Source organism: Hyaena hyaena, unplaced genomic scaffold, assembly GCF_003009895.1.
Source record: "Hyaena hyaena isolate Hyena2069 unplaced genomic scaffold, ASM300989v1 scaffold_27, whole genome shotgun sequence".
Lineage (NCBI taxonomy): Eukaryota > Metazoa > Chordata > Mammalia > Carnivora > Hyaenidae > Hyaena > Hyaena hyaena.
This window is the reverse complement of record NW_024080659.1, coordinates 742,845-770,671: the sequence shown is the minus strand read 5'-3', so window position 1 is coordinate 770,671 and position 27,827 is coordinate 742,845. Positions and strand designations below refer to the sequence as shown.

General features: G+C 41.9%; 1 protein-coding gene and 1 long non-coding RNA gene across 2 annotated transcripts; one reads left to right on the top strand and one right to left on the bottom strand.

Annotated features, from left to right (window-relative positions):
• Positions 1 to 26,125, top strand: COPS3 (COP9 signalosome subunit 3). The gene is made up of 12 exons (XM_039227388.1): positions 1 to 154; positions 3,275 to 3,404; positions 5,732 to 5,844; positions 5,934 to 5,983; positions 7,879 to 7,971; positions 9,551 to 9,730; positions 12,410 to 12,550; positions 14,160 to 14,333; positions 17,171 to 17,257; positions 23,862 to 23,975; positions 25,421 to 25,501; positions 25,798 to 26,125. The coding sequence occupies exons 1-12, from the start codon at positions 100 to 102 to the stop codon at positions 25,849 to 25,851; spliced, it is 1,272 nt and encodes a 423-aa protein (XP_039083319.1). The 5' UTR covers positions 1 to 99; the 3' UTR covers positions 25,852 to 26,125.
• Positions 25,949 to 27,319, bottom strand: LOC120228794. The gene is made up of 3 exons (XR_005527593.1): positions 27,255 to 27,319; positions 26,362 to 26,532; positions 25,949 to 26,014 (listed from the first exon to the last, which is right to left on the bottom strand). It is a non-coding gene; the product is annotated as an uncharacterized LOC120228794 (long non-coding RNA).
• Between the last annotated feature and the right edge of the window lie 508 nt (positions 27,320 to 27,827).

Sequence of the window (27,827 nt, the reverse complement as noted above, 5' to 3'; positions counted from 1 at the left end):
TTGAGGCCCTGTGGTGGATCGCCGCGGCCCCTCCTCCCAGAGCAGCCGCCTTTTCCCGCGTGAGCTGCCTCTGCTGCTCGGGCCGCCGGGGGGGAAAACATGGCGTCTGCCCTGGAGCAATTCGTGAACAGTGTCCGACAGCTCTCGGCTCAAGGTGAGGCCCTGGGCCGCTGAGCTGGGCCTGGGCGGGCCCTCCGGGCCGCGGGGACGGGCTTGCATCCCCAGCCGCCAGCGCGGACGGCTGGGACGTCCCTGTTAGTCCCAAGCCTCGGCTCCGGGGCTGGTCTCGGGGTTGCGGCGCTTGGACCAGGGAGGGATCGGGCGCGGCTGAGTTCGAGCAGCCCTCTCGTGCTCTCGGTCTTCGTCGCTCTCGCCTGCCGGCCAGAGTGCTCGGCGACCCGGCTACCTCCCCTCTCGGGGGCCACCTGGACCCTCCTCCCCCCAGCCTGGGCCCCTTCCACCCCGGCGCTTCGCTTGACAGTTTTGGGGGCGGCAACTTCCGCTGGACGCCTTCCTGAGCGCCCGTTGGTCTCTTCGGCCTCCCTTGCCTGCGGTGATTGGTGCACCGCCGCGTCTGTCCCGGGGGCGCCTGGCCGCCTCCGGCCTAGGCCGCGGGCAGCGGGCGCGAGGCGAATCCTTTCTGGGTGCTTGGCTCGGAGGCTCGCCTGCGCCGGCCGGCGCGCCCTCGGAAGGCTTGCGCGCCTATTTTAGTACTGCTGAATGCGGCGGGAGCGCTCACTCGTAGGGCTTCATTTCCACGGGTAGAACTGTGACCATTGTTACTTAAATTTTCATGCTTTGGTTCATTCATCTCACCACAATATGGAGCCCTAGACTCCGAATTAATTCGCTGCAGACTATGAAGACCTCTTTAACCCCCCTGTTTCTTCATCTTTAAAATAATAATAAGTCCCCACTTCAGAGAGTTCTTGGGATTGAATGACAGAAATCATGTAAAAGCACTTGAAACAGTACCTATGTTATCGGGTGCTATAGATACAGTTGCAAATGATTGCCAACAGCTGTTAATTGTAAACTTCTAGGAGCTGAATGACCTTGGATAAGTCACCTTTAATCTCTAGAGTCTCATTATCTCCATTTGTAAAAATGGAGGAATGCGATTTATTTCGCTGTTGCAAGTTAACTGACCGGGTATGGAGCCATGCTTCGTTAAATACTTATCCTTTCCCTTATTATTGATAGAAACTAGGTTCACAGGTCAGGCACAGACTTTCAGTCTCTATGAATGAAGGAACCGTTCATTCATTCATTCATGCCACAAACATTTGGTTTCTGCTTCCTGGGGTGTAGTGTGGTTATTTAGATTTGGGTTGGAATCCTGACAGTCACTTCTTGGGTCAGTTTTCTCATTTACAAAATGGGACTGGGACTGTAGCATCAAGTGGGATCACTTATCTGGAAAGCTCTGTATGCATGTTCTGTAAGTCACTGCTTTAGGGACAGTCAGGCAGAGATAAACAGGATACTTTCACTACCTCTGGCTTCTGTGCCTCATGCTCAGTGCATCGTAGATGTCTATGAGGTTTCTGTTTTTTTCTGCACTTACCCAGAGTTTCCTAACATGGACCTTAAGTGAAGGGAATTTAATAATTTCCAGCTTTCTTTGATTAGAGGGAATTTCATTGGCCACATTTCTGGGCTCATGTCAGATGCACCCCATGGCACTGCATTTACTGTTAATTCTCCCTTTGGCCCACAGTAGTTAACCATCTTATGATTTCATAGTGACCCAGCTTTTATTTATGTGGTTATTATTTTTTTTTTATAAGGGAAGAAATCCCTCAGCTACTAAATAGAAATAGCTGATATGTATAGCTTGAAGTTCAAAATGTGAAAGAGGTATAAAGGAGGAAACTTAAAAAGTTGTTGCCCGTACCCTTATATAAATCTTGTTTAATGTTTATTTATTTTTGAGAGAGAGGGTGTGAGCCAGGGAGGAGCAGAGAGTGAGGGAGTCACAGAATCTGAAGCAGGCTTCAGGCTCCGAATTGTCAGCACAGAGCCCGATGCGGGGCTCAAACCCACAAACCACGAGATCACAATGTGAGCTGAAGTTGGATGCTTAACCGACTGAGCCACCCAGGCGCCCCTGCCCATGCCCTTATATAAATCCCATACATACCACCACCACCACCAGAAAGACATCTAATGGGATTTGGAGGTATAGAGTGTGGCCATGGTGTCTCAGAATAACCCATCAAAATCAGCAAGTCTACTTCAGAGTACCAATTCAGGCCTAATTAGATTCTATACCTTACTTGTAAAAACAGTATGTGGGGAAATCAGTGGATCAACTAGGAGATTAATTAACAGGCTGTTGATTGATTAGCTGGTAAGTAAGCACTGTACTCTGAACCTGGAGAAATGAGACAGCCTCTCCTGAGTTTATGTTGAATTACCTAACCACCAGAATCCTAGGTGATGCACAGAGGGCCCAGAGAGAACACATTTTTCAAGTTAGCTGGGGGAGGGGAGGTAAGGTGAAGGTCCGAAGGCTGATTGCTGAATGAAATGTATGAGTCAGGTAGTGGAAGACCCAGGAGAGCAGAGTGAAGGAAGGAATACCAGCTTGGAGAACAGGATGTGTAGAGGCATAATGGTGAGACAACATGGAATGTTGCGTGAATTCTGTGCGCTTGGTGTGACCAGGGAGTGTGTGTGTTGGGGGCGGTGGGGGGAAGCAGGTGGTGCCGCAGCTTCTTACCAGGCTGAGGCATTTGGACTTCTTAAAGCCATTGGAGTAATTTGATTGGATTTTACATTTTGGAAAGATCAAACAGGTACCAATATGAAGTATGAGTTGGAGGAGAGAAAGAGTGAGGTAGGTGGACTGTTTTGAAGATTTATGATATAGTCCAGGCAGGAAGTGAAGAAGGTCTGAATTAATTCAGGGGAGAGAGAAAGGAATGGAGCCAAAGACATAGGAAGTAAAATTAAAAGTAAAGTCATATTTGGTGGCATTTTGGATACGGAGAGGAAGTTGAGTGGTGGTGATAGTGATGTGTACATTTCTGGCTTGGGGAATGGAAGAGGAAATGGAGGAAAAGTAGAAACTTTCAGGGGCCAAAGAGAAATAGGAGATCTAGCTTTGAGTCAAAGCCATTTCACTTCTCTGACCTTGCTGAGTCCTCATCTGAAATGAAGGAAATCATCTTTAGGTTATTTCTTGCTCTGAGGAATGAAGTCTGTGGTTAGAGTTTCTCTAGTCTGGTTAGTGCTGTAACCAAATGATAGTGTTATTCCTGTTTTCCAGGGCAAATGACTCAGCTTTGTGAACTGATCAACAAGAGTGGGGAACTCCTTGCAAAGAACTTGTCCCACCTGGACACTGTGCTCGGGGCTCTGGACGTACAAGAGCACTCCCTGGGCGTCCTTGCTGTTCTGTAAGACACATCTTCCTTTAGAGTTTCATGCTTGCTAAACCTGAATGCTGCGCCTTTCTGGCTAAGGGGTTGTTTTTTCTTTCTTTTTCTCTCTCTCTCTCTCTTTTTTTTTTTTTTTTGGTGTAGAAAGTAAACCATATTAACAACACTGAGCTCTTTTGGACAATTGTAAAGTCAAGTCATCATAATTACATTTTACTCATCCTAGCTTATCCTTCCTCATTATAGTTTCAATTTTATTATTTTTTAATTCTATTTATACAAATTTTGAAATTTATTTTAAAGAACAAATGGCCATCTCAGTTGTGGGGACTATAGTTTACATTTATCTGAATACTTTTAGTCATGTAATCCATTGGATTGTCCACATTTCTAACTTGGAAAGAAACTAGGGAAGGGAGATGGATTAGGACACAGTGGAATATGTCGAGTGAAATTACCAGTGAACCCAAGCAACACTATTTCAGATTTCATTCAAACAACTTCAAGCCATTTAAGTGCAAATTAAGTAGACCTTATTTCACTTGGGGTTCCTTGTAACTCTGTGTGCCTGACCGAATTCTTTTCCTTTTGACGTTTTAGTTTTAGAAATTGGGATGTTACAGTTATCATGAAAGTTGAAGCCATGTAAATAAACCGAGAGAAAATTGAAGCGAGGGTCTGACTTCACTGGCACAGGGATCCCCGAGCCAAAGATGTGTCACGAGTAGAGTTTAGAGAAGAAACTCGGTCAGAATGAAAGGGTCAAGAGCGGCACCCTCCTACACAGTAGCCACTAGGCACATGTGGCTATTCAAACCTAAATTAATTAAAATTAAAGCTTCAGTTCCTCTGTTGTACTAGCCACTTGTCAAGTCAGTAGCCACCTGTAGTGACTGTGTTGGACAGCACAGAACATTCCAACCATTGCAGCAAGTTCTTTTTGATGGTGCTGGCAGGTAAAGATGTTAACTGTCTGTATTTGCTGGCTAAAAAAAATGGATAGCATGCATTCAAGTGAGGTGAGGTACGTGACAACAAAGCTGTAGGCATTTCACCATTGTATATCTGTAAAAGAAAACCTGGAGAGAACCCTGAACTTGTTTACAAGTACCCTGGATTCGATTTATGTTCTTCCAGTGACAAGCTGTGGGGTCCTGAACTTCCTATTTCTAGTTATAAAATGGAAATAACAGTGCCATGCTGACCTCTTGTGAAGCCCAAATTAGATCATTTGAGATGGATTTTGATGAGAAGAAAGTTCAATTACAGATGTGAGGTGACATTGTTAAGTCATTGTTAAGTTCTGCAGAGACAGGACAAATGCAAATATGTAGGAGAAATTAGGTTCAGGCACTAATATCCAATTTGTTTTTCCTGAGGTTAGTTTCAACAGTTCTTTAAAAAAAAAAAAAAAAGCTGGAAATTTACTTGTAAGCAACACCTGAGTGCTAGTAGCTTATCTGATTTCTTCCCCAAAACCAGTCTCTGGGCCCCTCTCAGAGTGTATGTGGGAAGGCCCCATCTACCCAGGGACTCAGGGTGGATCCTCCGTGTCCTCCCCCTCTCCTCTGCCCTGCGCATCGGCGGGGTCTTTCTCCCACATGAGCCTCAGCACCCCCTGAAGCATAGCCACAGACTCCAGCCAGTCCAGACCTCTCAGGCCTTGTGCCCCTCAGTCTGCTGTCCTCAGAGCAAGAAAAACAACAACTATTGTGTGTGTGTGTGTGTGTGTGTGTGTGTTTAATGTTTGTTTATTTTTGAGAGGGAGAGAGAGAACACGTGCACAGGAGTTGGGCAGGAGCAGAGAGAAAAGGAGACACAGAATCCAAAGGAGGCCCCAGGCTCTGAGCTGTCAGCACTGAGCCCATCACGGGGCTCGAACCCATAAACCGCAAAATCATAACCTGAGCCAAAGTCAGACACTTAGCCGACTAATCCACCTAGGCGCCCTAACAGGTGATTTTTCAATGACTAAATAGCCTTAACCACATGGGAAGCTCAACAGAAAACTGGTCTTGAAAACTTTGACTTAAAAGTTTATGTTCAGTTCCTTCATGAGTGTTAGACAACCTGATATTTGGCCCCTCATTTAATGGAGTTTTCTTTTTTGAAAATTCTTTTTTAAGCATATTTTTGTCAGCCTTCATCTGAGTCTGTGTTCTGTGTCTTGACTGTGCAAAGAATCAGTCCAGTCCCATAGACTCTGTTTCTCAGTTTTTAAAAATATCAGTGACTTATTTACTGTCATGGAGCACTGGAGATAGGATGAACTTCTGGCCTCAGTTGCTTCTTTGTTTTCCTTTGCAAAATATCTCGAGGAATTGATTATTTTCTTTTTATTCCAGATTTGTGAAGTTTTCCATGCCCAGTGTTCCTGACTTCGAAACCTTATTCTCACAGGTTCAGCTTTTTATCAGCACTTGTAATGGGGAGCACATTCGATACGCAACGGACACTTGTAAGCCAACTAACGTTTTGTTATTTCCCACCGAATGCATTTTGCCTTAGTCATTGATGTTGTCAACATTTTGTCATTGCCGTCTCTAGTTGCTGGGCTTTGCCATCAGCTGACAAACGCACTTGTGGAAAGGAAACAGGTAAGGAATGTTAGTCAAGTATTTTAAGAACTCTCTGACTTACTGTGAACTCATTTGTTAAGGCTCCAGGTTAGTACTGAGCATCCTAACAGATACATGTGGTTGCGAAGCATCTGCTGTGAGGACCGCCAGCTCCTACATCAGGGGAGGCCTCTGAGATGCAGGGAGAAGTAGGGCATCAGGGGAGGCGCTGTGGTGGTGCTGGATGTTTTTGGAACTACCATTCTAGTGCCCTTTATGTAGTAATATGCTGGGGTTTTGTTTGCTCAAACTTTGAACTTTTAATTATGACATTTTAGCTTTACAATATGAAGAATTCCTGTGTACCTTTCACCCAAATTCTCCAGATGTCAACATTTTACACCACCTAACCTTTTCTCTTTTGAGCCATTGGAAAGAAAATTGCAGATATTTGCCACTTACCCTGAATACTTCAATGAGTATTTCCTAAAAATTAGGACATTCTCTTATATAACCACAGCACAGTGATCGATATCAGGAGATAAATGTTGATATAATCTTTTAAACAAATGTGCCTTATTCAGATTTTGCCACTTATTTCCCTAATGTCCTTTACTACCCAAGAAAATCCCAGATCATGAATTCCATTAGGTTGCCCTGTGTCTTTCATCTCCTTTATTCTGAAATAGTTCTTTGGTCTTTCTTTAACTTTTGGGATACTGATACAAGTTATAATTTGGGTATTTTTTATTATTATTTGAAATTGAACTTTAAGATAGGCTTGGAAGGAGACCAGACAAAAAGAACCATCTGGGATTTTGTAGAAATATTAAACAAATTGTGGTTTGAAAGAGATGGTTAAAAAAAATCTTTGTTGAAAACCCCATGTAAGTTACTTAGCTATGTATACATACATACGTACATGTACTTGTATATATGTGCGTATGTATGTATACATATATATTTTTTAATGTAAAAAATACAGAATCCAAAGTAGGCTCCAGGCTCTGAGCTGTCATCACAGAGCCTGATTCTGAGCTTGAACTCACGGACCGTGAGATTATGACCTGAACTGAAATCAGACACTCAACTGACTGAGCCACCCAGACACCCCTTATTTAGCTTTTTAGAGTCATATCTCCTGTTCAGAAATTGACTGCTTCTCTTGAAACTTGGTCTTGTTATTTATAATCAGGGCAAGAAAAGATCTGTTTATAACTTATGATATCAGGTTTTTTTAATTAAAAATTTGTAATTTTTTTTTAATTTATTTCTGAGAGAGAGAGAGAGAGAGACAGTGTGAGCAGGGGAGGGTCAGAGAGAGAGGGAGACACAGAATCTGACCAGGCTCCAGGCTCTGAGCTGTCAGCACAGAGCCCAACGTGGGGCCCAAACCCACGAACTATGAGATCATGACCTGAGCCGAAGTCAGATGCTTAACTGACTGAGCCACCTAGGCCCCCCAATATCAGTTTTAATCGTTATTTATTATGCAGTAAGAGATGGTAGTGTTAGAATTTACGGATAATATCTAGACTGTGGGAAGATGCCAACATCCTTAGCCACAGTTAAGCTTACTAAGCATAGCCTCTTTATTGTAAATGATTTAGAATTTTTTAATTTGTTTCAATGTAAATATAATGAACTGTTGAGAAAGTAATATTGCTTTTGATTATTGATCTTCACTATGAAAAAAAAAGGTTTATGACCTAAAAAATGATGCTGAATTACTCTAAAATAGCATTAGAAACAGCTTACGAAAACATTTTCTGATGGAATAGGGACAAACATTTCCTGAAAGAGTATGGAAACCTCATATTGTTATTTAAAGGAACCTATCAATTAGTGTTATTTTTTATTTGTAAGTGACAACATAAGATCCAATGTGCTGCCATCTTTGAGAACTTATCTGAAAGAGATGTCATTTCTGACAGCCCCTGCGAGGAATTGGCATCCTTAAGCAAGCCGTAGACAAGATGCAGATGAATACCAACCAGCTGACCTCAGTACACGCCGATCTGTGCCAGGTAAGCTGTGTGAGTTACACAAAGTTCAAGGTGGAAGGTGGCCGTGGGCTTGCTCAATAAAGGGGAGCCATTTGGTGGAGACTGTGATGTGTTCTAGAAGTTGAAATGTGTAGGGGTGGTATTAGTGGGGGAATTTGCAGCTGACTGCTACTGAACACGAACTGTAGAATGGGGCTCAGCCAGTAACTTTGTGATATGAGTAAGCAGAGCAGTTAATGACTGTGATGTTGAAAAGGTCCCAAGTCACTTTTACTTTATTTTACGTGATTCAAAATCCAGAAGACAAAAGGGAAGGTATGTAATGAAGTCTCTCTCCCACCCTGCTCACTAGCCACCGATTTCTAGACGAAATCAGTGTTAGTGTTTTGTGTATTCTTCCAAAGCTATTTTATGCACATATAAGCAAATACGTGTATTTTTCTCTCATTTTTTATACGAATAGCAATAATCTGTATGAACATGTGTGTACATTGCTTTTTCCTGCTTCATGTATCTTGGAGAGGACTCTATATCAATGTTTTATAGCTGCAGATTATTCCATAATACTCTGGGGTTTAACCAGCTCCTGTGGTGTATGGATTGTTTCTTTTTTTTTTTTTTTTTAATTCAAAACTACTTTATCATGTTTTATTTTTATTTATTTATTTTTTTTTTACAAATAGTTTATTGTCAAATTAGTTTCCACATAACACTCAGTGCTCATCCCCACAAGTGTCCTCAGGATTGTTTCTTTAATACATGGTACCTGGATTATTCCAAACACATGTTCTAGTTTCACATCAAGGTGGTTTCTTTTTTCTTTTTCTTTTTTAAAAAACTTTGGTGCCTGAGGGATGAGCTACACACAGTAAAGTGCATTCGTTTTAATTGTACAGCTCTGAGTTGTACCTATATCTGCACCTGTGCCGGCATCATCCAGCTCCAGAACGTTGCCGTGTGCTTGCTGTCTTGAGTTTGAGCTGAGCAATGCCCTACACTTACAGAAACAATTCGGAAATCAAAAAGAAATAATTGAAGAAAAAGTGCCATATTTTATCACACCATATTGGTCTGTTTCTGTTATGCTAATTCAAAAAGAAAAAAGACTCACTTGTTTGTGCATCTGTAAGCCGAGTGGGTGCTAGGTGGTGCTTAGGTGGGCTAAGTAATAGCTGAGCTTTAATTCATCTGTGGAGTACTTTATCTCAGGCTGCTTAGTCTTTTTTTAAAGACATGCTATTTTATTCAGAATGCTTTATTCTGAATGTTGTTTTATTCTGAAAACGGAGTAATATGTCAGCACAGAAATTTTTAATCAGTAAGATGATTTAAAATGTTTTCTTGAGGGGCACTTGTGTGGCTCAGTCAGTTAAGTGTCTAACTTTGGCTCAGATCATGATCTTCTAGTTCATGCCCCACATGTAAGTGCAGAGCCTACTTAGGATTCTCTCTCTACCCTCCCTCGCTTGCTCTCTCTCAAATAAATAAACAAAAAAATAGTAAATAAAATGTTTTTTTGAACTTTCTGGAATCTGTGAATTTGCTCCTTCTGCTAAAGCCTGCCAATTAAAATGATGATTTAATGTAAACTTTTTCACAGCTTTGTTTGCTGGCAAAATGCTTTAAGCCTGCCCTTCCGTATCTTGATGTGGACATGATGGATATCTGTAAAGAGAATGGAGCCTATGATGCAAAGCACTTTCTATGTTACTATTATTATGGAGGGATGATCTATACCGGGCTGAAGAACTTCGAAAGAGCACTGTACTTCTACGAACAGGTAATCATCTCTCTCAGTGCCCCTGAGGTTATGTGGCCGAAGAAGTGCACCGTTGGCGTGGATTGATCTTGGGCCTCTAAGTTTCGGGTGGAGATCCTTTCAAAGACCGTTTGTCTGTGATCATCATGTAAATGGTGGTAAAGAGTCCTTAAGTTGAAGGGCAGCAGCAGTGAAGGGAAGACTACTAATGAGTAGGGTCTGATCCAGGCTTTGTCACTCATACCCTGTCTGATTCAGGTTAAGTTCTGTACATCTCTTGACCTTTATAGCTTCCTTTGCACAAAGGGAAGAGATTGAACTGAATGTTCTTTGAAATGTCTTTTTGGTCTAAAACCATATGTGGTGTTTTGTTAAGTTTTATTTATTTTAAGAAGTAAAACATTCTCATGGTTCAAAATTCAAAGGGTATTGAGCATACAGTGGAAAGCCCTTTCCCCACTTATGTGATGGCCGTGGTCTGTAGTGACCTATATAGTGCGTTAATTTGGTAGAATGTTTTAGAGTCTGAAAAAGAGATACAGTATTGGCTAATACTAGTATTTTAAGAAATTTGTCAGAGGTTTAATATTTCTTATATTCCTATCACATATTAAGACAATAAAGGATATTCTAAGCCTCGAAGGAGCTCACAGTTTAGTTGAAAATGCTAACACATAAATACACATGCACGTATCTCTGACTGAGCATTGCCTATATGAGTGGGGGCCTAGAGAAGTGGCACCAGAAAGTGCTGTTTGGCAGGAATGATGTCATTAAAACTTGGCTAGCTCAGTTGGTATATCATGCAACTCTTGATCTCGGGTAGTGAGATAAAGCCCCATGTTGGGTGTAGAGCTTACTCAAAAAAAAAAAGTGGGGGGAATGTGTCTAGTCTAGTCAAGTAAAACCTTCAAGGTGACTTCTCTTTAAGTGTACATAGTCAGTAGTTTCAGTTCTTCAGAAAATTCTAAACATAATTCATAGCCACCAGGTGAATGATTTTATAGCCCAGTATAATAGTAACAACATACTGATGATCCAGAAATATCAAGATGATGAGAGCATTGAAAAAGGTAGGAAATTATATAATGCACTTAGAAAAAATATTTCTATCACAAATAGTTAAAATCAAAACGTTTTTGATACAGAAAGGAGCGTTTTAGCTGAGAATCTATTTATACTCGGATTTTGCCCTGACAGACATTATCTAGTGTTAGTGTACTTGATGCAACTGTGTTTTAACAATATACATGAAGCTATAGATGGTATTAGTACCTTAATTTCAAAGGTGATACAGATTTTTTTACTGCTTAAGAAAAAATCCAAAAGAAGGATGTACTTACTGGAAAAAAAATCAGATCCTTCAGCATTACATGAAGCCAAAAGTGAAAGAAAGCAGCTTCATGTTCTCATACCACACCACACGTTGACCTACTTAGTTTACTGGTCCTCAGTTGGTGTGAATATAAGTTGATTGCGATATTTCACTATTAAGGCAGTGTTGTAGTAGAAATCATTGCATGTGTGAACATTTGCACTTATTTGAGTGTTTCTGAAGAATCTCAAAGAAGCACCTTATAGGCTCAGTGGTTTGGGTTTTGATCTGGAATGTTTGAGCTGATTTGGGTACGATAGTTTGCATTTCTCCCTGACCTTCATAAATCCAGGTGAAAGAGAGTGGAAAGGCAGCCATAGACAGGGAGAAGCAGATCTCTGATAAGAGACTTGCAGCCAGAATGTACAAAGACCTCTTACAACTCAACAGTAAAAAAAACTAAAATTTAAAAATGGCCAATGAAGAGATGTTTGTCCTAAGAAGATACACAAATGGCCAATAAATACATGAAAAGACACTCCTCATCATTAGTCCTCAAGGACGTGCAAATCACACCCACAATGTGGTACCACCAGGACGGCCAGAATTAAAAAGACGCAGCCAACAGTACCAAGCATTGGCGAGCAGGTGGGGAATCGGGGATCCTGACGGCCAGTGGGAGTGTGAAACGGTCCAGCCACCGGGGAGAACAGTCTGCAGTTCCTCAAAGTGTTAAGCATAGAGTTTCCACGCTGACCCAGCAATTCCACTTCGAGGAATATACCTGAGAGAAATGAAGACAAATGTCTACCCAAAAACACGCACACTGGTGTTCATGGCAGCTTCATTTGGAGTGTTCAGGAGGTGAGACCGCCCAGATGCCCATTGACTGAGGGTGAATAAACAAAATGTGGTCTGTCCATACAGTGGGATATCATTCAACCATAAAATGGAATGACGCACCAGTACCTGCTGCAACACTGAAGAACCTTGGAAACAAAGAGGCTGGTGACAGAAGACCACAGATTTATGATACCATTTGTATGAACTGTCCAGAATAGGCAGATCCGCTGAGACAGAGTAGCATGATGGTTGCCTGGGGCTGGAGCAAGGAGAGAATGAGGAATGACTGCTAGTCATCTGGTGGGATGAAAACGTTCTGAGATTAGGTAATGGTAATAGGTGTAGAGCACGGTAAATATACTGAAAGCCACTGAATAGTATACTTTAAGAGGGTAATTTTATAGCATGAGAATCATATCTCAAGATGTTATTAAAAATGCTAATAGGGCATGAAATGTAAGAATTGTTTTCTAATTAAAGCAGTACATGTGGCTGACTGACTGCCCTTTCTGCCCTGGTGTGCTCTCTCTCCTCTTGCTCAGGCTATCACTACTCCTGCCATGGCGGTCAGTCATATCATGTTGGAATCGTATAAAAAGTATATTCTAGTTTCTTTGATATTACTTGGAAAAGTACAACAGCTACCGAAATATACGTCTCAAATTGTGGGTAGATTCATTAAGGTGAGTTTTTAAAATTGATTTCTTAGGTGACATGTTAAGTCATAAGGAAATTGTAATGGTATATCATTCTGTGATTCCATTCTGTAATTTTATTTTATAATGATTTGGCTCTCCCAGGAGCTTCAAGTGAGCAGACATTTAATTTAATAGTGGACATTATTGTCTGGGAGCTGCAGTTCTCGCAGAATCCCTGACTCCTATTCCAGTCCATATACCTTCTAATCACTGATTGGGGAGGAATGTTACTTAGAAATCAGTTTTCAAACTTTTGCTCTGAGTAATTATTGCCATAGATGCCTATGCTCCTGTAAAGGTTGATGTTGTTGTTATTGTTTGTTACAGTTTAGCAAAAGTACTGAAAAGGCAGTGCTGATTTTATTGAACTTCATCTGCCCAAGTGTTAGGAAATCTTACTAGAGCCCCTGAATGAAAACCACAAGTTCTGCTCACTCAACTTTTGTTTCCACTGCGGACTCAGCTTTGGACCACATTAAAAAGTTAATTATTTAAAAAAAATTTTTTTTTGAAACACATCTTCATGGTTTAGAATAAAATTGAGCAGTTTCAAAAGGTTATGGGGTCACAGTCATTTGGATTACAATTTTAACCCTGTTCTTTTTACAGAACTCAGAATTTCAGGGTATCAATTTGAAAATCTTCCTAATGGAAAATTTTTATGCTGTCTGGTAGCAGACAGCTCTGTGTCCTTTGCTGAGGAGCCCTATTGTGGTTTTTAGGGCTCTGGGCTGCCTAGTCACAGATCAGGAAGGAAAGAGAGGCCCCTTGAATCCCATGGAAGAGTGAGACGCAGGGTAAGTTTAGGGTGGCCATTCTCAGATCATTTGGGAGAACTCCCATGGTCCCATCGGGTGGCCCCTGAGCTGGCCTGTTTCAGGAAGAATAGTTGTGTAAGGTGACGTCTTCATGACCGCAAGGTGTCCTTCACAGCGTTCGTGGTTTAGGAGGCCGGCATCCATGGTGAAGAACACAAACTTCCAAGTAGAGAAGCAGATTTGAATCCACTTTCCACCTGTGCTCCTCGTGACCACCCCACATTCTCTCAGACCTCTGCCCCAACGTCCTAATATTTCAGCTAGAGAATAACGTATATACAAAGCCTAAAGCAGCTCAGGCTCTTAGGCCCTCAGCCACTGTTGGTTCTCTTGCTCCCGTCTTCTTTCTTATCGAAAATAGCAGGTCCTACTGCATCTCGTGAGGGGTGTGTATGTGTATGAGAGAGAGGAAGTGTGCAAGAGAGTTGAGAATGATAGGGGTTTTGCCTTCTTTTTTCCCCCAGTGTAATTTATCAATAGGAAAAGAAAAAAGACATGCATGCATTTATTAAGTGTGGTATACTTTTGCCTGCTATGCTGTTATTTGCTCTGAAATAACAAACTTTTTTTGACAGTGCATCACTCCATAGTGAATGTCTATCTTTGGTCTTAAGAACTAGGCATTTGCTTTGGGTAAATTACAACACTTAGGTAATAATAAAAGATATTGAGTATACTTGCACACAATATAGTAACCATGTTTTCTTTTGCTTTCCATACAAATTTTATATCTCTAATATTTTCATCTGATTTTTTTCCCACCTTTAAACCTTCAGCCTCTTAGCAACGCATACCACGAGTTAGCACAAGTTTATTCAACCAATAACCCCTCAGAACTCCGCAACCTGGTGAGCAAGCACAGTGAAACTTTCACTCGTGATAACAACATGGGGCTGGTGAAGCAGTGCTTGTCTTCTCTTTATAAGAAGAATATTCAAAGGCTAACCAAGGTGAGGCAGGCGATGCCCTCAGAATCTCCTGGGCTTCCCCCACCCCCCCCCCCCCCCGCCCCGGGGCCTCCCCTCTCCTCTCTCCCTTCTCCGTGCTGAGGAAGCAGATGCAGGGATAAAGTGTGGCAGGATTTCTTTCCTAAGCAAGAAATCTCACAACCAATGACTTAGAAAGAGTTTGATTTATACCTTTTGGTCTTTTCAGGGCTAGAGCAGGGTATTTGAGAAAAGGAACAGGTGAAGAGGAAGACAGGTAGGAGATACGGCTATATGGGGAGGCAGAGAAAGGTAGCCTGAGAGAGGTAAACAGTCCCATGGGCAGACAGGGTGGTGCTAAGGATGCAGACACAAGTCCCTTGTGGCCAGCCGTGGAACCTCCCGGGCTGTGCTGATCTGTGTTTGAACATCTTTCTTGAACAGATAGCACTACCCCAATATTGCCATTTAGGCCAGAGTTGAACGAGCTATGTGCAGTTGAACTGTAGGACGTAATTACCCAGTGTTCAAACGGTACCAAAAAGTATAAAAGAAAAATGAAATCCTCTGTGACCTACAAAAGCATGTGCTGCAAGTAACAGGAAGCAAACAGCAACTTCACCAAGCAGGATTGCTTTTTCCTCTTGAGAAGTAGTGTAGTCAGAGGCAGCGGTTTACAGCTGGTGAGACCTGGTGGTGACTCTGGCCTCGGGCAGCCGCGGGACAGGGCGGAGAAGCAGAGGAGCCAGAATAGGGGGGTGTCTGCTGCTAGGTGACCTTGCCGTGGGAGGGCCTCTGGGCTCTGGCTGGGGCGTCCAGCAGTGAGAGCCTCAAGAGGCCAGAGGAGAGTGGTGACGAGGGACAATTGTGGAGGCAAGTGGGCCGTGCAGGGGAGAGAGGGAGGAAGGTGAGGAGACAGCCAGTGAGTAAGAGGAGGAAGCTCCTTCCAAATACTCTAGAGAGACCAACCCTAGCTGCCCGACTCACGTTTGGAAATCAGAGGATTTGTAAAGAGTTGGTTTGTAGAAGGAAAATGAAGGTGAAAGAGAAAGTAGCTCAAGAAATATCAAAAACAAATGTAACCTGTCAGCCAGCGGCAGACAAGGCCGGAGTCTAGGAGATTCGGGGGTCTAACTGATTCTTTCCACAAGTTTTTCTTCTCTGAACCACTCTAAGTCAGTTCCTGCATTGCCATTGACAGGTAGCCTTGACAAACAGCTGGCCCTGCTGTGCCTACCACTTGCATGATAGCTAAAAGAATCAAAATGTTAACACAGTAAAAGATGGTGCCTTTCAGAAAAATGTTACATTGCAGAATGGCAAATGTGCATTAAATGAAGGTTAAATCTTCGCTGGTGGCTGTTACACTTTTTGGCATCATGTGCTCGTGCCAGAATTCTAGAAGGGGGAATAATCCAAGGATTTTCTAGCCATGTCAGGCTCTTTATTACTCCAAAGTCAGAAAATCAAAAGTTTTTCAGAAAGTCTCAACAAGGAGACCATGTGTCCGTGTCAGTGACAGGAATGGTGTTCTGTGACACTCCTGGCTGGAAGGCAACTAGGGACAGGGATCATCACGTGGACGTTAAATCTGCCACTTCATATCAATGTTTTGATGCAAATTTTTCTAGATTCTTCTCTGTTGTCTCTATGTGTATGGAGACACTCACAGTTAAATGTGATTGGGGTTATATTCTAAACCTCTTTCCCTGGCAAAGTAAGCCTATATCCCTGTTACTGTAGTCGGTATGGATGGATCATGATTGATTTCAGCTGGTCCTCTATTGATGGCCATTTATGTGGAAGTTTCTCTTTATTTCGAAATAGCAAAAATGACCTATTTCGAAATGTTGACTCTTAAGTCTCCATTTGTGTTCAACTGTTTATGTGTTTTAAAAATTAACAATTTCATTTTCTTGGATGCTACTCTCTGAACTAAAGTATATGTAGACTTTTTGGTCATTGGTTTATTAAGAATTTTCAACATCAGGGTTTTAACATGCCCTGCTCTGAAAAGGCCATTGCTGTAAATACTGCCAGCTTCCTTAAAAAAGAGCTCTTTTAATTTGTTCCTGAAGTAGGACATTTTCATCAAGTCTCAAGCAAAGTTGTAGGAAACACTGGCTTCCTTCTAACACCCCATGTGTTTCTACATTTTAGCTTTGAATTTTGAAGAATGAATGTGATATTGTCAATTTTATTTATTAGGTGATACGTTTACAGTACAAAATGCAAAAGACACACAAACCTCCATTCAGGTCATATACCCTAGCCACCCGTTTTCTTTCTTTCCGAAGAAAGTGTTACCAGTTCCTTGGGTGTGCTAGAGATTGTCTGCACACCTATGTACGTGTCCATCCACACTCTCATGGGTACATACAGCTTCCTTCCGCTTACGCAGCATGCTGTGCGTGCCCTTCTTCATTTACTGGTGTACATTATCTGAGATTCCATTTCATTCATGAGAAGTACGCATTTTAATTTTTTTTTTTTTTTTTTTGCAACCGCACCGTCACCTGTTGATGCAGTTGTACCAGACGTCACCAACCAGCCCTCTGTTGGTGGATGTCTAGGTGGTCCTGGTGCTGCGGTAAAAAACTTCGTGTATGTGTCACTTCACACACAAAGGAAACTCTGTGGGATACATTTCCAGGAGTCCTTACTGCTCTAAGAAACTGATGACTAAAACCATAGTTTTACTAGAAGCATACTAGAGTAGAGTTTCCTCAACTCTAAGGCATCTTCACAACACAAATTAGGTTGCACAGTCTTGGAAATCAGATTTTCAGTGATTCAGCACTTAGTGAAATTTATGTCGTCTGTTGTTTCTACCTGTGATTAATTCTACTTCTGAATTTCAGACCTTTTTAACACTATCATTACAAGATATGGCAAGTCGTGTGCAGTTATCTGGACCTCAGGAGGCAGAGAAATATGTCCTACATATGGTGAGTGTGTCTTCATTTCTACAAAGTTCATTAGTAGATTTTTGTCCTTGTAAAACTAACAGGTGTTTGTTGTAGAAAATACCCAAAAAAGGAGAAAAAGAGGGACATCCAGAGTCAACCTCTGGACATTTTGGTTTATTTCCTTACAATCTGTGGGGTTTTCCGGCCATATGTACCCATATGATATACATGGTATGTCCTGTTTGTACAGCTTACTTACATTTGTAAAACACTTGTGAAGTAGCTCAGATGTACAGAGTCGTAAAGCGGTGCGACTCAACGTGCTGATCTACGTTGAGGTCACAAAGTTGTGCCTACCTGTAGGTCAGGGCACACTCCTGGCCACACAACGACATCCTGTTCAGCTGGAGAGGGAACAGTCATTACTTCCTCATGTGCCATTGTCACTTCATTACTACACTTAGAGTTAGCGTCAACAATAAAGGGGGCTAAAGCAGACAGCACCTGCCTTCAGAAATCAGATATTACCAGCACCCCTGTTTACGACCTCCCAGATATATCTCCCCACTCCCCAAATTTGGATAAACATCATTTAAATATGTACATGGTAACCCACCGACTTGGTCAGTTGTAATCTACCTACCTGTTCAGTTATGTAAATACATGGCTCTTATCTGATCCAGCAAACCAGACTTCCCTCCTCAGCCCAGGCCAGGCAAATCTTAGGTGTAGAAAGTCAGCATTTTACATTTTTCTGCTAATGATCTCCCTTTGATTTCAGGAGCACTGCCATGTCAGGATTAGGAGTAATAAAACTAGTTTCCATTGTGATAATAGAGTACTTTTATTTCCATAGTACAATTTACAAATGTGTTGAAATTTTTATCCTTCATCCTAATTCTCAAAACACACGCGTACATCCCAAACAAACAAAGCCTGTCTGATTTGACCAACCTTGAAGTGCCCACCAAGAGTACCATGCTAAACCCCACAGGGGTTTCACAGCATGAGTAAGCCACAGGGTATCCCCAGGAAACTCACTGTCTGCTAGGTGAGAAGAAATGCATGAGTGGTTACAACACCAGCAAGGACCCCCAAGCTAAGGAAATGCTTTGAGGGATGAAAGGATGGAAGGGGTTTTAAACACTACATGACCAACCCAGACGGGCCCTGGCAGGCTCTGGATCAACCAGGGGTCTTTTGTCTGCCAGGGGACATTTGGCAACGTCTGAAGACATTTTTGGTTGTCACAGCTAGGGGTACTAGCATCTAGTGGATAGAGGCCAAGGGTGCTGCTCTACATCCTACAATGCAGAGGACAGTTCCCATGACAGAATTCTCTGGCCTGCTCTCTCCATCCTGCCAAGCTCGAGTGTAAGCTCAAGGCTTGCTCTAGAGTATAAGGTCTATGAGGGTGGGGACTTTTTTTTTTTTATAAGACTTTTTTTTTTTTAAAGCAGTTTGAGGTTCATAGCAAAACTAAGGGTATGGTACAGAGATTTCCCATATGCGCCCCGCCCCTACACATCCATAGCTTTCCCATCATCAGCAACCATCACCAGAGTGGCACCTGACAGGTCATTGTACTTTCTGTAGATTCAGACAAACATAATGATATATATCTGTCATTATGGTGTCACACAGAGTTATTTTTACTGCCCTAAAAATCCTCTCGTCTCTGAGGCCACCACTAATCTTTTTGTTGTTGCCATAGTTTTGCTTTTTCCAGAATGTCACGTCAGTGGAATCATGCAGTATGTAGCCTTTGCAGACTGGCTTCTTTCATTTAGTGATCAAGATTTAAGGTTCCTCAATGCCATTTCATGGCATGATAACACCTTTCTTTTTAGTGCTGAATAATATTCCATTGCCTGGATGAGGCACAGTTTATCCATTCACCTCCTGAAAGACATCTTGGTTTGCTTTCAAAGTTTGGCAATTATGAGTAAAGCTGCTGTAAACATCCCTGTGCAGATTTTTGTGTGGACATAAGTTTTCAGCTCCCTTGGGTAAATACCAAGGAGTGTGAGTACTGAATCATATGGAACGACTATATTTAGTTTTGTAACAAGCTGCCAAACTGTCTTCTCAAATGGTGGCATCATTTTGCATTTCCAGCAGCAAGGAGAGACAGGTCTGATTGGCCCACATCGTCACCAGCATTTGATGTTGTCAGTGTTCCATACTTTTTCCGCTCTCCTAGGTGTATAGTGGCATCTTGTTTTAATCTGCCCTTTCTTGATGACATACCATGTGGACCATCTTTTCATGTGCTTGCTTAACATCCGGCTTTCTCCTTTGGTGAAGTACCTGTTCAGGTATTTGGCCCATTTTTTTAGTCTGTTTGTTTTCTTGTTGAGTTTTAAGAGTTCTTTGTATGTATTTTTCTTTTATTTTAAAATAATCTCTGTGCCCACCGTGGGGCTCAGACTCAGGTCCCCGAGATCAGGAGTTGCAAGCTCCACGCACTGAGCCAGGCACCTCAGTTCTTTGTATATTTTGCATAACAATTCTTTGTCAGATGTGTTTTTGCAAATATTTCTCCCAGTCTGTGGCTTGTCTCCTCATCTTCTTGACATTGTCTTTTGCAGAAAGAACCTTTTAAGTTTAATGGAGTCCAGCTAATCAATCATTTCTCTCCTGGATTGTGTCTTTAGTGTTCTATCTAAAAAGTTATCACATCCAAGATCATCTAGGTTTTCTCCCGTGTTCTCTTCCGGGAGTTTTATAGTTTGGCATTTTACATTTAGGTCTGTGACCCATTTGAGTTAGTTTTTGTTAAGGATGTAGCGTCTGTGTCGAGATTCATTTGTTGCTTGTGGATGCCCAGTTGTTCCAGCACCATTTGTTGAAAGGACAATCTTTGCTTCGTTGTATCGTTGTATTGCCTTTGCTCCTTTGTCAAAGATCTGTTGACTATTTATGTGCGGCTATTTCTGGTCTCTCTATTGGTAGATTTATCTGTTCTTTCACTAATACCATGTTGCCTTGATTACTGTAGTTGTATAGTAAGTTTTCTTTTTAAGATTTTATTTTAAATAATTTCCATACCCAATGTGGGGCTCGAACTCACAGCCCCAAGATCAAGAGTTGCATGCTCCACCAACTGAGCCAGTCAGGCTCCCCTTTATCGTAAGTCTTAAGGTCAGGTAGTGCCAATTCTCCAACTTTGTTCTTCTCCTTTAATATCGTGTTGGCTCTTCTGGGTCTTTTGTCTCTTCATATAAACTTGAGAATCAGTTTATTGCTGTCCAGAAAAATAACTTGCTGGGATTTTGACTGGGATTATGTTGAATCTACGAATTAAAGTGTGAGGAACATGGAATAATATCGCTCCATTTATCTAGTCCTTTTGGATTTCCTTCCTCATCCTTTGATTTTCCTCTTAGATCTTGTACATATTATTAGATTTATTCTTAGATGCTTCATTTAGGGTGGGGAGGATGCTAATTGTATTGTTTTTATTTCAAATTCCATTCATTCATTGCTGGTATGCAGGAGAGCAATTGACTTTTCTGTATTAATCTTGTATCCTCAACCTTGTTAGAAAGTTGTAAGGTGCCAGGGAGGGTTTTTGTTGTTGACGCTTTCAGGTTTTCTACATAGACAACCCTATCATCTATAAACAAAGACAGTTTTATTTTTCTTTCCCAACTTTGTATTTCCTTTTCTTGTCCTCCTAGACTTCCAGTACCATGCTGAGAAGGAGTGGTATGAGGATACATCTTTGCCTGGTTCCTGGTCTTTGTGGGGGAGCTTTGAGTTTCTCACCAATAAGTGATGTTAGCTGTAGGGTTTTTGTAAATATTCTTTATGAAGTTGAAGTGGTTCCCCCTCTAGTCTTAGTTTACTGAGAGATTTTATCATGAATTATCATTGGATTTTTTGAAATACTTTTTCTGCGGCAATTGATATGATCATAATCTCTTTAGCCTGCTGATGTATGAATTACATTAATTGATTCTTGAATGTCCATCCAGCCTTGCGTACCTGGAGTAAATCTCACTTGGTATATGATTCTTATACATTGTTGGATTTGCATATATTTTGTTGAGGATTTTTACATTTATATTCATGAGAGATATTGGTCTGTAATTTTCTTTTCTTGTAATGTCTTTATTGGGGTTTATTAATATAGGGTAATGCTGGCCTCATAGAAGTTGGGAAGCATTCCCTTTGCTCTTGTTGTCAAAAGAGATCATAGAGATTGGTATAATTTCTTCCTTAATTGTTTGGTAAAATTCACCAATGAATCCTTCTGGGCCTGGTGCTTTTTGTTTTAGAAGATTATTAAGTATTGATTCCATTTCTTTAATACATATTAGCCTATTCAGATTGTATGGTAGGGATTTTGTTTTTTAATTTTTTAACGTTTTTTTTATTTTTGAGAGAGAGAGCATAAGCAGGGAAGGGGCAGAGAGAGAAGGAGGCAGAATCTGAAGCAGGCTCCAGGCTCTGAGCTGTCAGCACAGACCCCAATGCAGGGCTTGTACTCACAGCTGTGAAATCATGACCTTAGCCAAAGTCGGATGCTTAATGGACTGAGCCACCCAGGTGCCCCAGGGACTCTTTTTAAGTAAATATTTTATTGAAATATCACCTGCCCAGAGAAAAGTACACTTAAGTTTATAGCTAAATACATTTTCACAAAGAGAAGATCCCTGTGAAACCAACATCTAGATAAAAAATCAGAGTATTAGCATCCCAGAAACATCTCTCATACCTGCTTCCAGCCCTACTTTTAGCTAACAAGGTTGTTATCCTGGCTTCTCACATTCTGTTTTGCATTTGTTTCTGAGCTGCGTATGAAAGGAAACATATATACTTTGTTGGGGTCTGGCTTTTCTTGCCCTTTTATGAGCAAAAGGTTGTGTGTGGCTCCATTCATTTTCAGGGCCACAGTGTCTCACTGTGAGTATATGTTTCCATAATTAGGAGGTCATTTCAGTTGTTTCTAGTTCTGGTTATCACAAAAACTGCTGTGGTAAACCTAGGTTTGCATTTCATTTGGGCATATTCCGTCCACATTTTTGTTTTGTTTTGTTTTTAATTAAATAATTTTTTAAATGTTTTTAAAATTTATTTTTGAGAGTCAGAGAGAGACAGCACGAACAGGGAAGGGTCAGAGAGAGAGGGAGACACAGAATTCGAAGACAGGCTCCAGGCTCTGAGCTAGCTGTCAGCACAGAGCCTGACATGGGGCTCGAACCCACAAACCGTGAGATCATGACCTGAGCCGAAGTCGGACGCCTAACCGACTGAGCCACCCAGGCGCCTCTATTCCGTCCACGTTTTAAAGACGCAGCTCTCCATGATCACATAGAGAATGATGTGTTCCATTTATTTTTTTTAACTTTTTAAAAAATGTTTTATTTATTTCTGAGAGAGAGACAGTGTGAGCAGGGGAGGGTCAGAGAGAGGGAGACACAGAATCTGAAACAGGCTCCAGGCTCTGAGCCAGCAGACAGCACAAAGCCCGATGCGGAGCTCAAACCCATGAACCGCGAGATCATGACCTGAGCCGAAGTCAGATGCTTAACCGACTGAGCCACCCAGGCACCCCGATGTGTTCCATTTAATATGTTTTGGGCTGGTTGCTGTGTCATTAAGCAGCATCTGTCCCTTCCAAAGCTAGAATGTGGGGCAGTGTGTTCGGAATGACACGTCCTGTTCAAGACTTACTGGTTCCTCACTTTTTACCTTCAGGACAGGATTTGGCTGTGAGGGTCAGTCAGATAACTCCCCAGTCACTGATGCAAAAAAATAACATAGACCTTGAAACTACCTTGAAATCAACATTAGCAGAAAAGTTTTCTTGAAGGATCAGAAGAGAATTTGTACGGGGTGGGGGGTAAAACAAACGTGTTAGGGTTTCACGTTTTAAGGTGCAAGGCACTTGAGCATTATGCTGGGTGATGCAGGAAACAAAAGAAACATACAGTTCAGCTCATGTGAAATGTCCAGAATAGCAAATCCCTAGAGCAGGAAGTAGATTGGTGGCTGTCAGGAACAGAGAGGATGGGAAAAGGAGTCACTGCTCAAAGGGCACAGGGTTTCCTTTTGAGTGATGAAAATGTTTTGGAACTAGATACAGGTGGTGGTTACACGTTGTAAATTACACTGAGTTGTTCATTTTGTTTTATTTATTGATTTATTGAGAGAGAGAGAGAGAGCTCGCACACGCGCATGAGCACATGCAGGTGAGGGGCAGGGAGAGGGAGAGAGAATACCAAGCAGGCTCCACGCTGAGAGCTGAGCCCAGTGTGGAGCCCAATGTGGGACCGACCTCACGACCGAGAGATCATGACCTGAGCTAAAATCAAGAGTCGGATGCTCAAGTCACCCCTGAATTGTTCACTTTAAAATGGTTAATTTATATTATGTGAAATTTACCTCAGTAAAAAAAAAACAAACAAAAAACGAGGGCAGGCGAATGTGTCTGTGAGTTTTGCGCGGCTTAGCATCTGCAATAGTGTCTAGTACATAGTAGGAGTTCAGTAAATATTTGTTGAATAAACGGTGCTTAAAAATAAACATACAAATTTATTTATTGTTTTTTGTTTTTTCCCCAATTATATTGAAACACTATATATATCTACAAAGTTTCTGAGTCTAAACTACTTTCCTGATTTCTTTTTGACAGATAGAAGATGGTGAAATTTTTGCAAGTATTAATCAGAAGGATGGTATGGTCAGTTTCCATGATAACCCTGAAAAATATAATAACCCAGCCATGCTTCATAACATTGATCAGGAGGTAAATATGAATGCTAGGTTTTGATTTTTTTTTTTTTTAATTGATGTTTGAGATACTGTATTTGAGATACTGCCCCTGTGCTCCAGGTTAATTTTAGTTAGTTTTTTTTTTTAAATTTATTTATTTTGAGAGAGATAGTATGTGCAAGTGGGGGAGGGGCAGAGAGTAAGAGAGAGAGAACCCCAATCTCACTGTCAGTGCGGAGCCCAACAGGACTAGAGCTCACAAACGTGAGAACATGACCTGAGCTGAAATCAAGAGTCAGATGCTTAACCGACTGACCCACTCAGGTGCCCCTTAAATATAAGTAGTTCCCAACTTGTTTCTAGGAACATCTTAGTTCCTACAAAGCTGTTTTTGAAAATGAGCATTGCTTATGGGGCGCCTGGGTGGCTTAGTCGGTTAAGCGTCCGACTTTCGCTTAGGTCATGATCTCGCGGTTCGTGGGTTCGAGCCCCGCATCGGGCTCTGTGCTGACTGCCAGCTCAGAGCCTGGAGCCTGTTTCAGTCTGTGACTCCCTCTCTCTCTGATCCTCCCCTGCTCACGCTGTCTCTCTCTGTCTCTCTCTCTCTCTCCTAGAAATAAATAAAACATTAAAAAAAAAAAAGAAAAAAAAAAAAGAAAATGAGCATTGCTTAACCCTCTCCTAGACTGTATGCTTATAAGTTAGTGGTGAGTTGGATTTCCCAGTGCCTCACCACAGCCTAGTTTAGCTACTGAAACACTTCAGGGTCTTCCAGTCAGTATACTTTTATCCACACCCAGACACCCTGTGTAACTCAGAGCCTCATTTTGGCTGTGAAGTGTAGTCCAAGGTCGGAAGTTCAGAAACCTCTATATGTCAGGAGAGGGAGGGATGGGGAGGGCCGGAGGAAGAAAGTCCCTGTTGGGCATGGCCAAAATGGTCCTTTTGCATCTTCTGAGGTCACATGTTCTGACTGCCACTCTGCGTTCTAGCAGGAGTCAGATTGTTGGGCGTGTTTTTTGCCTCACATTATGGAAGCAGATTGAACCAGCTGTCAAATCTCAGAAACCTAAAAGCAATGCATAGTAGACTTCTACACTCCTTGTTTTGCAATTGAAAATAAAAAGAACCCATGAAAACCGGAGGTTTTTGGTAACTAAGCGTAATAGCAAATTGCACCTTAAATGATGTATAATCTTCATCCCACTTAGTGTGCATATTTTTAGGCTTCACTGCAAAAGATATTAATGTGTTTGGTTATGGGGTGTACCCTAGATCCTACTGGGATGTTAGGTAATATACGGTACTTGTACAGTTAGCTTTATGCATTCAAAATACTGATTCCAAAAATGTGTGTTGCCCCAGGGGTTTTGGATCATGGGACTGTGAATGTAGCATGCATATTAATAGTCTAGGTTAAAAAGGAGGTAATTGACCTAAATTCGTTTACTAACCACCTTCAAACATGTCTGTCACCAGATGCTGAAGTGCATAGAGCTGGATGAGCGACTGAAGGCCATGGACCAGGAGATCACAGTGAACCCCCAGTTTGTACAAAAGGTGATTAGGGTTCACTTTATTAAATAGAAGTGGCCTGGACAGAAAAGGAACATGAACTTGATCTGAGGTTAAATGCTTAGTTGCCCGAAGTTCTTGAAAACCTTTGTGACCAAGTTCATGGAGAGAGTCACTGAGAGCATTTTCAACCTACAGCTGGAAGTATGCAAACTGGCTTGTCTTTGTACTCAGGGTGACCGACTGTTCTCGCAGAGGGGTGGGGTGTGCTTGTTTGGGGCTGGTGGGAAATCTCTGAGAAGGGCAAGTGTAAATACATCATCTCACTTCCTTCTTTACAGAGCATGGGATCACAAGAAGATGATTCTGGAAACAAACCGTCTAGTTACTCTTGAAGCTAACATCCATCCTGAGTTAGATGAGAGAAACTTATCACCTTGGCCAGTGGCAAGCGGTCGGAGGCAGCAGGGAGGACCAAGCCTGTTTCACCCGGACACTAAGAAATTACATTTTGTTTTGACATCTTCAGTCCCATATGCTTTAAGAAAACCATTCTCTCTGCAAAGAAAGGAAAAAAATGCAAACTTTAAAGTCTGTTGTGGATTTATTTATCCTCAGATTAATGTTGTTATTGCATTAAATCTACCTTTTTGTTTTAAATTACTTGAACATTGATGTGTCTTCTGTATTGCTTTTTTCCCCTCTGAAAAGTTTTTAAAGGATATAGTCCTTGTGAACAGAAATGGTTCAACCTGAGGAATTTGTGGAAGATTTGAAAAGTCTGGGAGAGTCCCTAAGGCAGAAGCTCATTCTTTATAATTAGTGGTAACATGTGTCTTGGTGACAGCACGAGCCGTGACCGCGAGCTGCTGCTGCACTCCTTCTGACCTGTGGAATGTGCTCACCTCATCTATCGTCTCTGTCTTGAGACCAGTGCCTCATTTGCTACATTTTCCTCCGGAAGGATTGTCAGTGAAGCTACACAGCTGCCTTTGATTATGCCCAGGGTCTCTCTGCAGAACTTGGCAACGTGTCTGACGAGGGCTCACCAGTTAAGCCCGGGAATGGTGTGGAGTCTGTGAAGTGTGAGAAAACTGAATTAGAATTTAGTCCTTAAAAACGTTCCTCTCGCTAGCAACATACACTTTTTTAAATGCGTCAGCTTGTACAGTCGGTCACATTTTCATGATCAAAAAAGAAAAGGAAAGCTCACGAGTCATGTGAAAAGTTGCCCCTAATAGAGAGGCCTTGGGGGTCACGTGGTCTGTTGTGGTACCTACTCTGCTTTGTCGCAGGAAAATAGCCACAGTGACTCCCAATAAAAGGAATACGAAAATAGGCAAAGGGCTGGATTTGACCCTTCGTCAAAACCCTCAAATTCTCTAGCTCAGCTTAGAGCCGCTTGTGGACTGCGTCATTTCCACTTAACGTTTACATGTGCTTAGGAAAAAACAAATATTTCATAGAAATTTTCCTTTTATCGACATAGTGAATTCCAGACTTTTTTAAAACAATTATTGTACAACTTCTGATATTCCTGGATGTAAATTAAAATCACCTAAGATGTGTTTGAGAATCCTGGTAGCTGCCAGTCATGACTGTTTAAAGGAATAATTCTCTTGTGGGCTTCAAAATGAAGTCATTAAAACACCACATTATTTTTTGAGACCAAGACTATGGTATTTAGGGCCTTGTCTTACTATGTGCAAACCACACATCCTGGCCTCTCCTCTGTCAGTGTTGCCTCAGCTTCATACCCGCCTTTTTCTTTCTGATTCTAGGGTAGAACTCTGCATACCATGTTTCTTTTCACCAGCTAGAGGCCAACTGGAAGCCTAGGGAGGAAAAGAGGACTGGCTTCCTACTACTGTCTGCTTCCTGTTGAATCGTAAAACCCCAGCAACAGCTCTTTGCCCAGACAAGGACAGTTGAGCGCAGCAGTGAGGCTTAGGCTGTTTCCCATCCTCTTAGAATTCATGTCATCACACCCCTCACACCCCTCAAGATTCCAGAATCAGAAGGTGGGCCTCCCTCACCTGCTCACATAGCTCGGGGTCTCTGTTCCACTGGGCACCTCCACCTTCTAAATTCTGCCAATGCTCGTATCTTCCCTTTGTTCGCCCAGCCCTAAGGGGGTAGCCAGTGTCTTGCCAGCTTTGCTTTCTCACTGATCATGTGGGCTACATTTTCTGACTTCCAAGATGTCACTTTCATTGGATGTCCTTGAAAGTTTATACGGTGTGACAGTCCAGTTTAATTAACCTTTGGCAGAATTCACTGAGGCAAGGAATTGGCACGTAGTTGTTACTTTTAAACAGATTTATAGGTTTGAGAAAACAGCTCCAAAAGAGGTAGGTGGCGGAAGCCAGCG

Coding starts and splice junctions, on each gene's coding strand:
- COPS3 (XM_039227388.1), top strand. CDS start 100: ATGGCGTCTGCCCTGGAGCAATTCGTGAACAGTGTCCGACAGCTCTCG. Junction 5,845..5,933: donor TCGATACGCAACGGACACTT/GTAAGCCAACTA, acceptor TGCCGTCTCTAG/TTGCTGGGCTTTGCCATCAG. Junction 9,731..12,409: donor CACTGTACTTCTACGAACAG/GTAATCATCTCT, acceptor CCTCTTGCTCAG/GCTATCACTACTCCTGCCAT.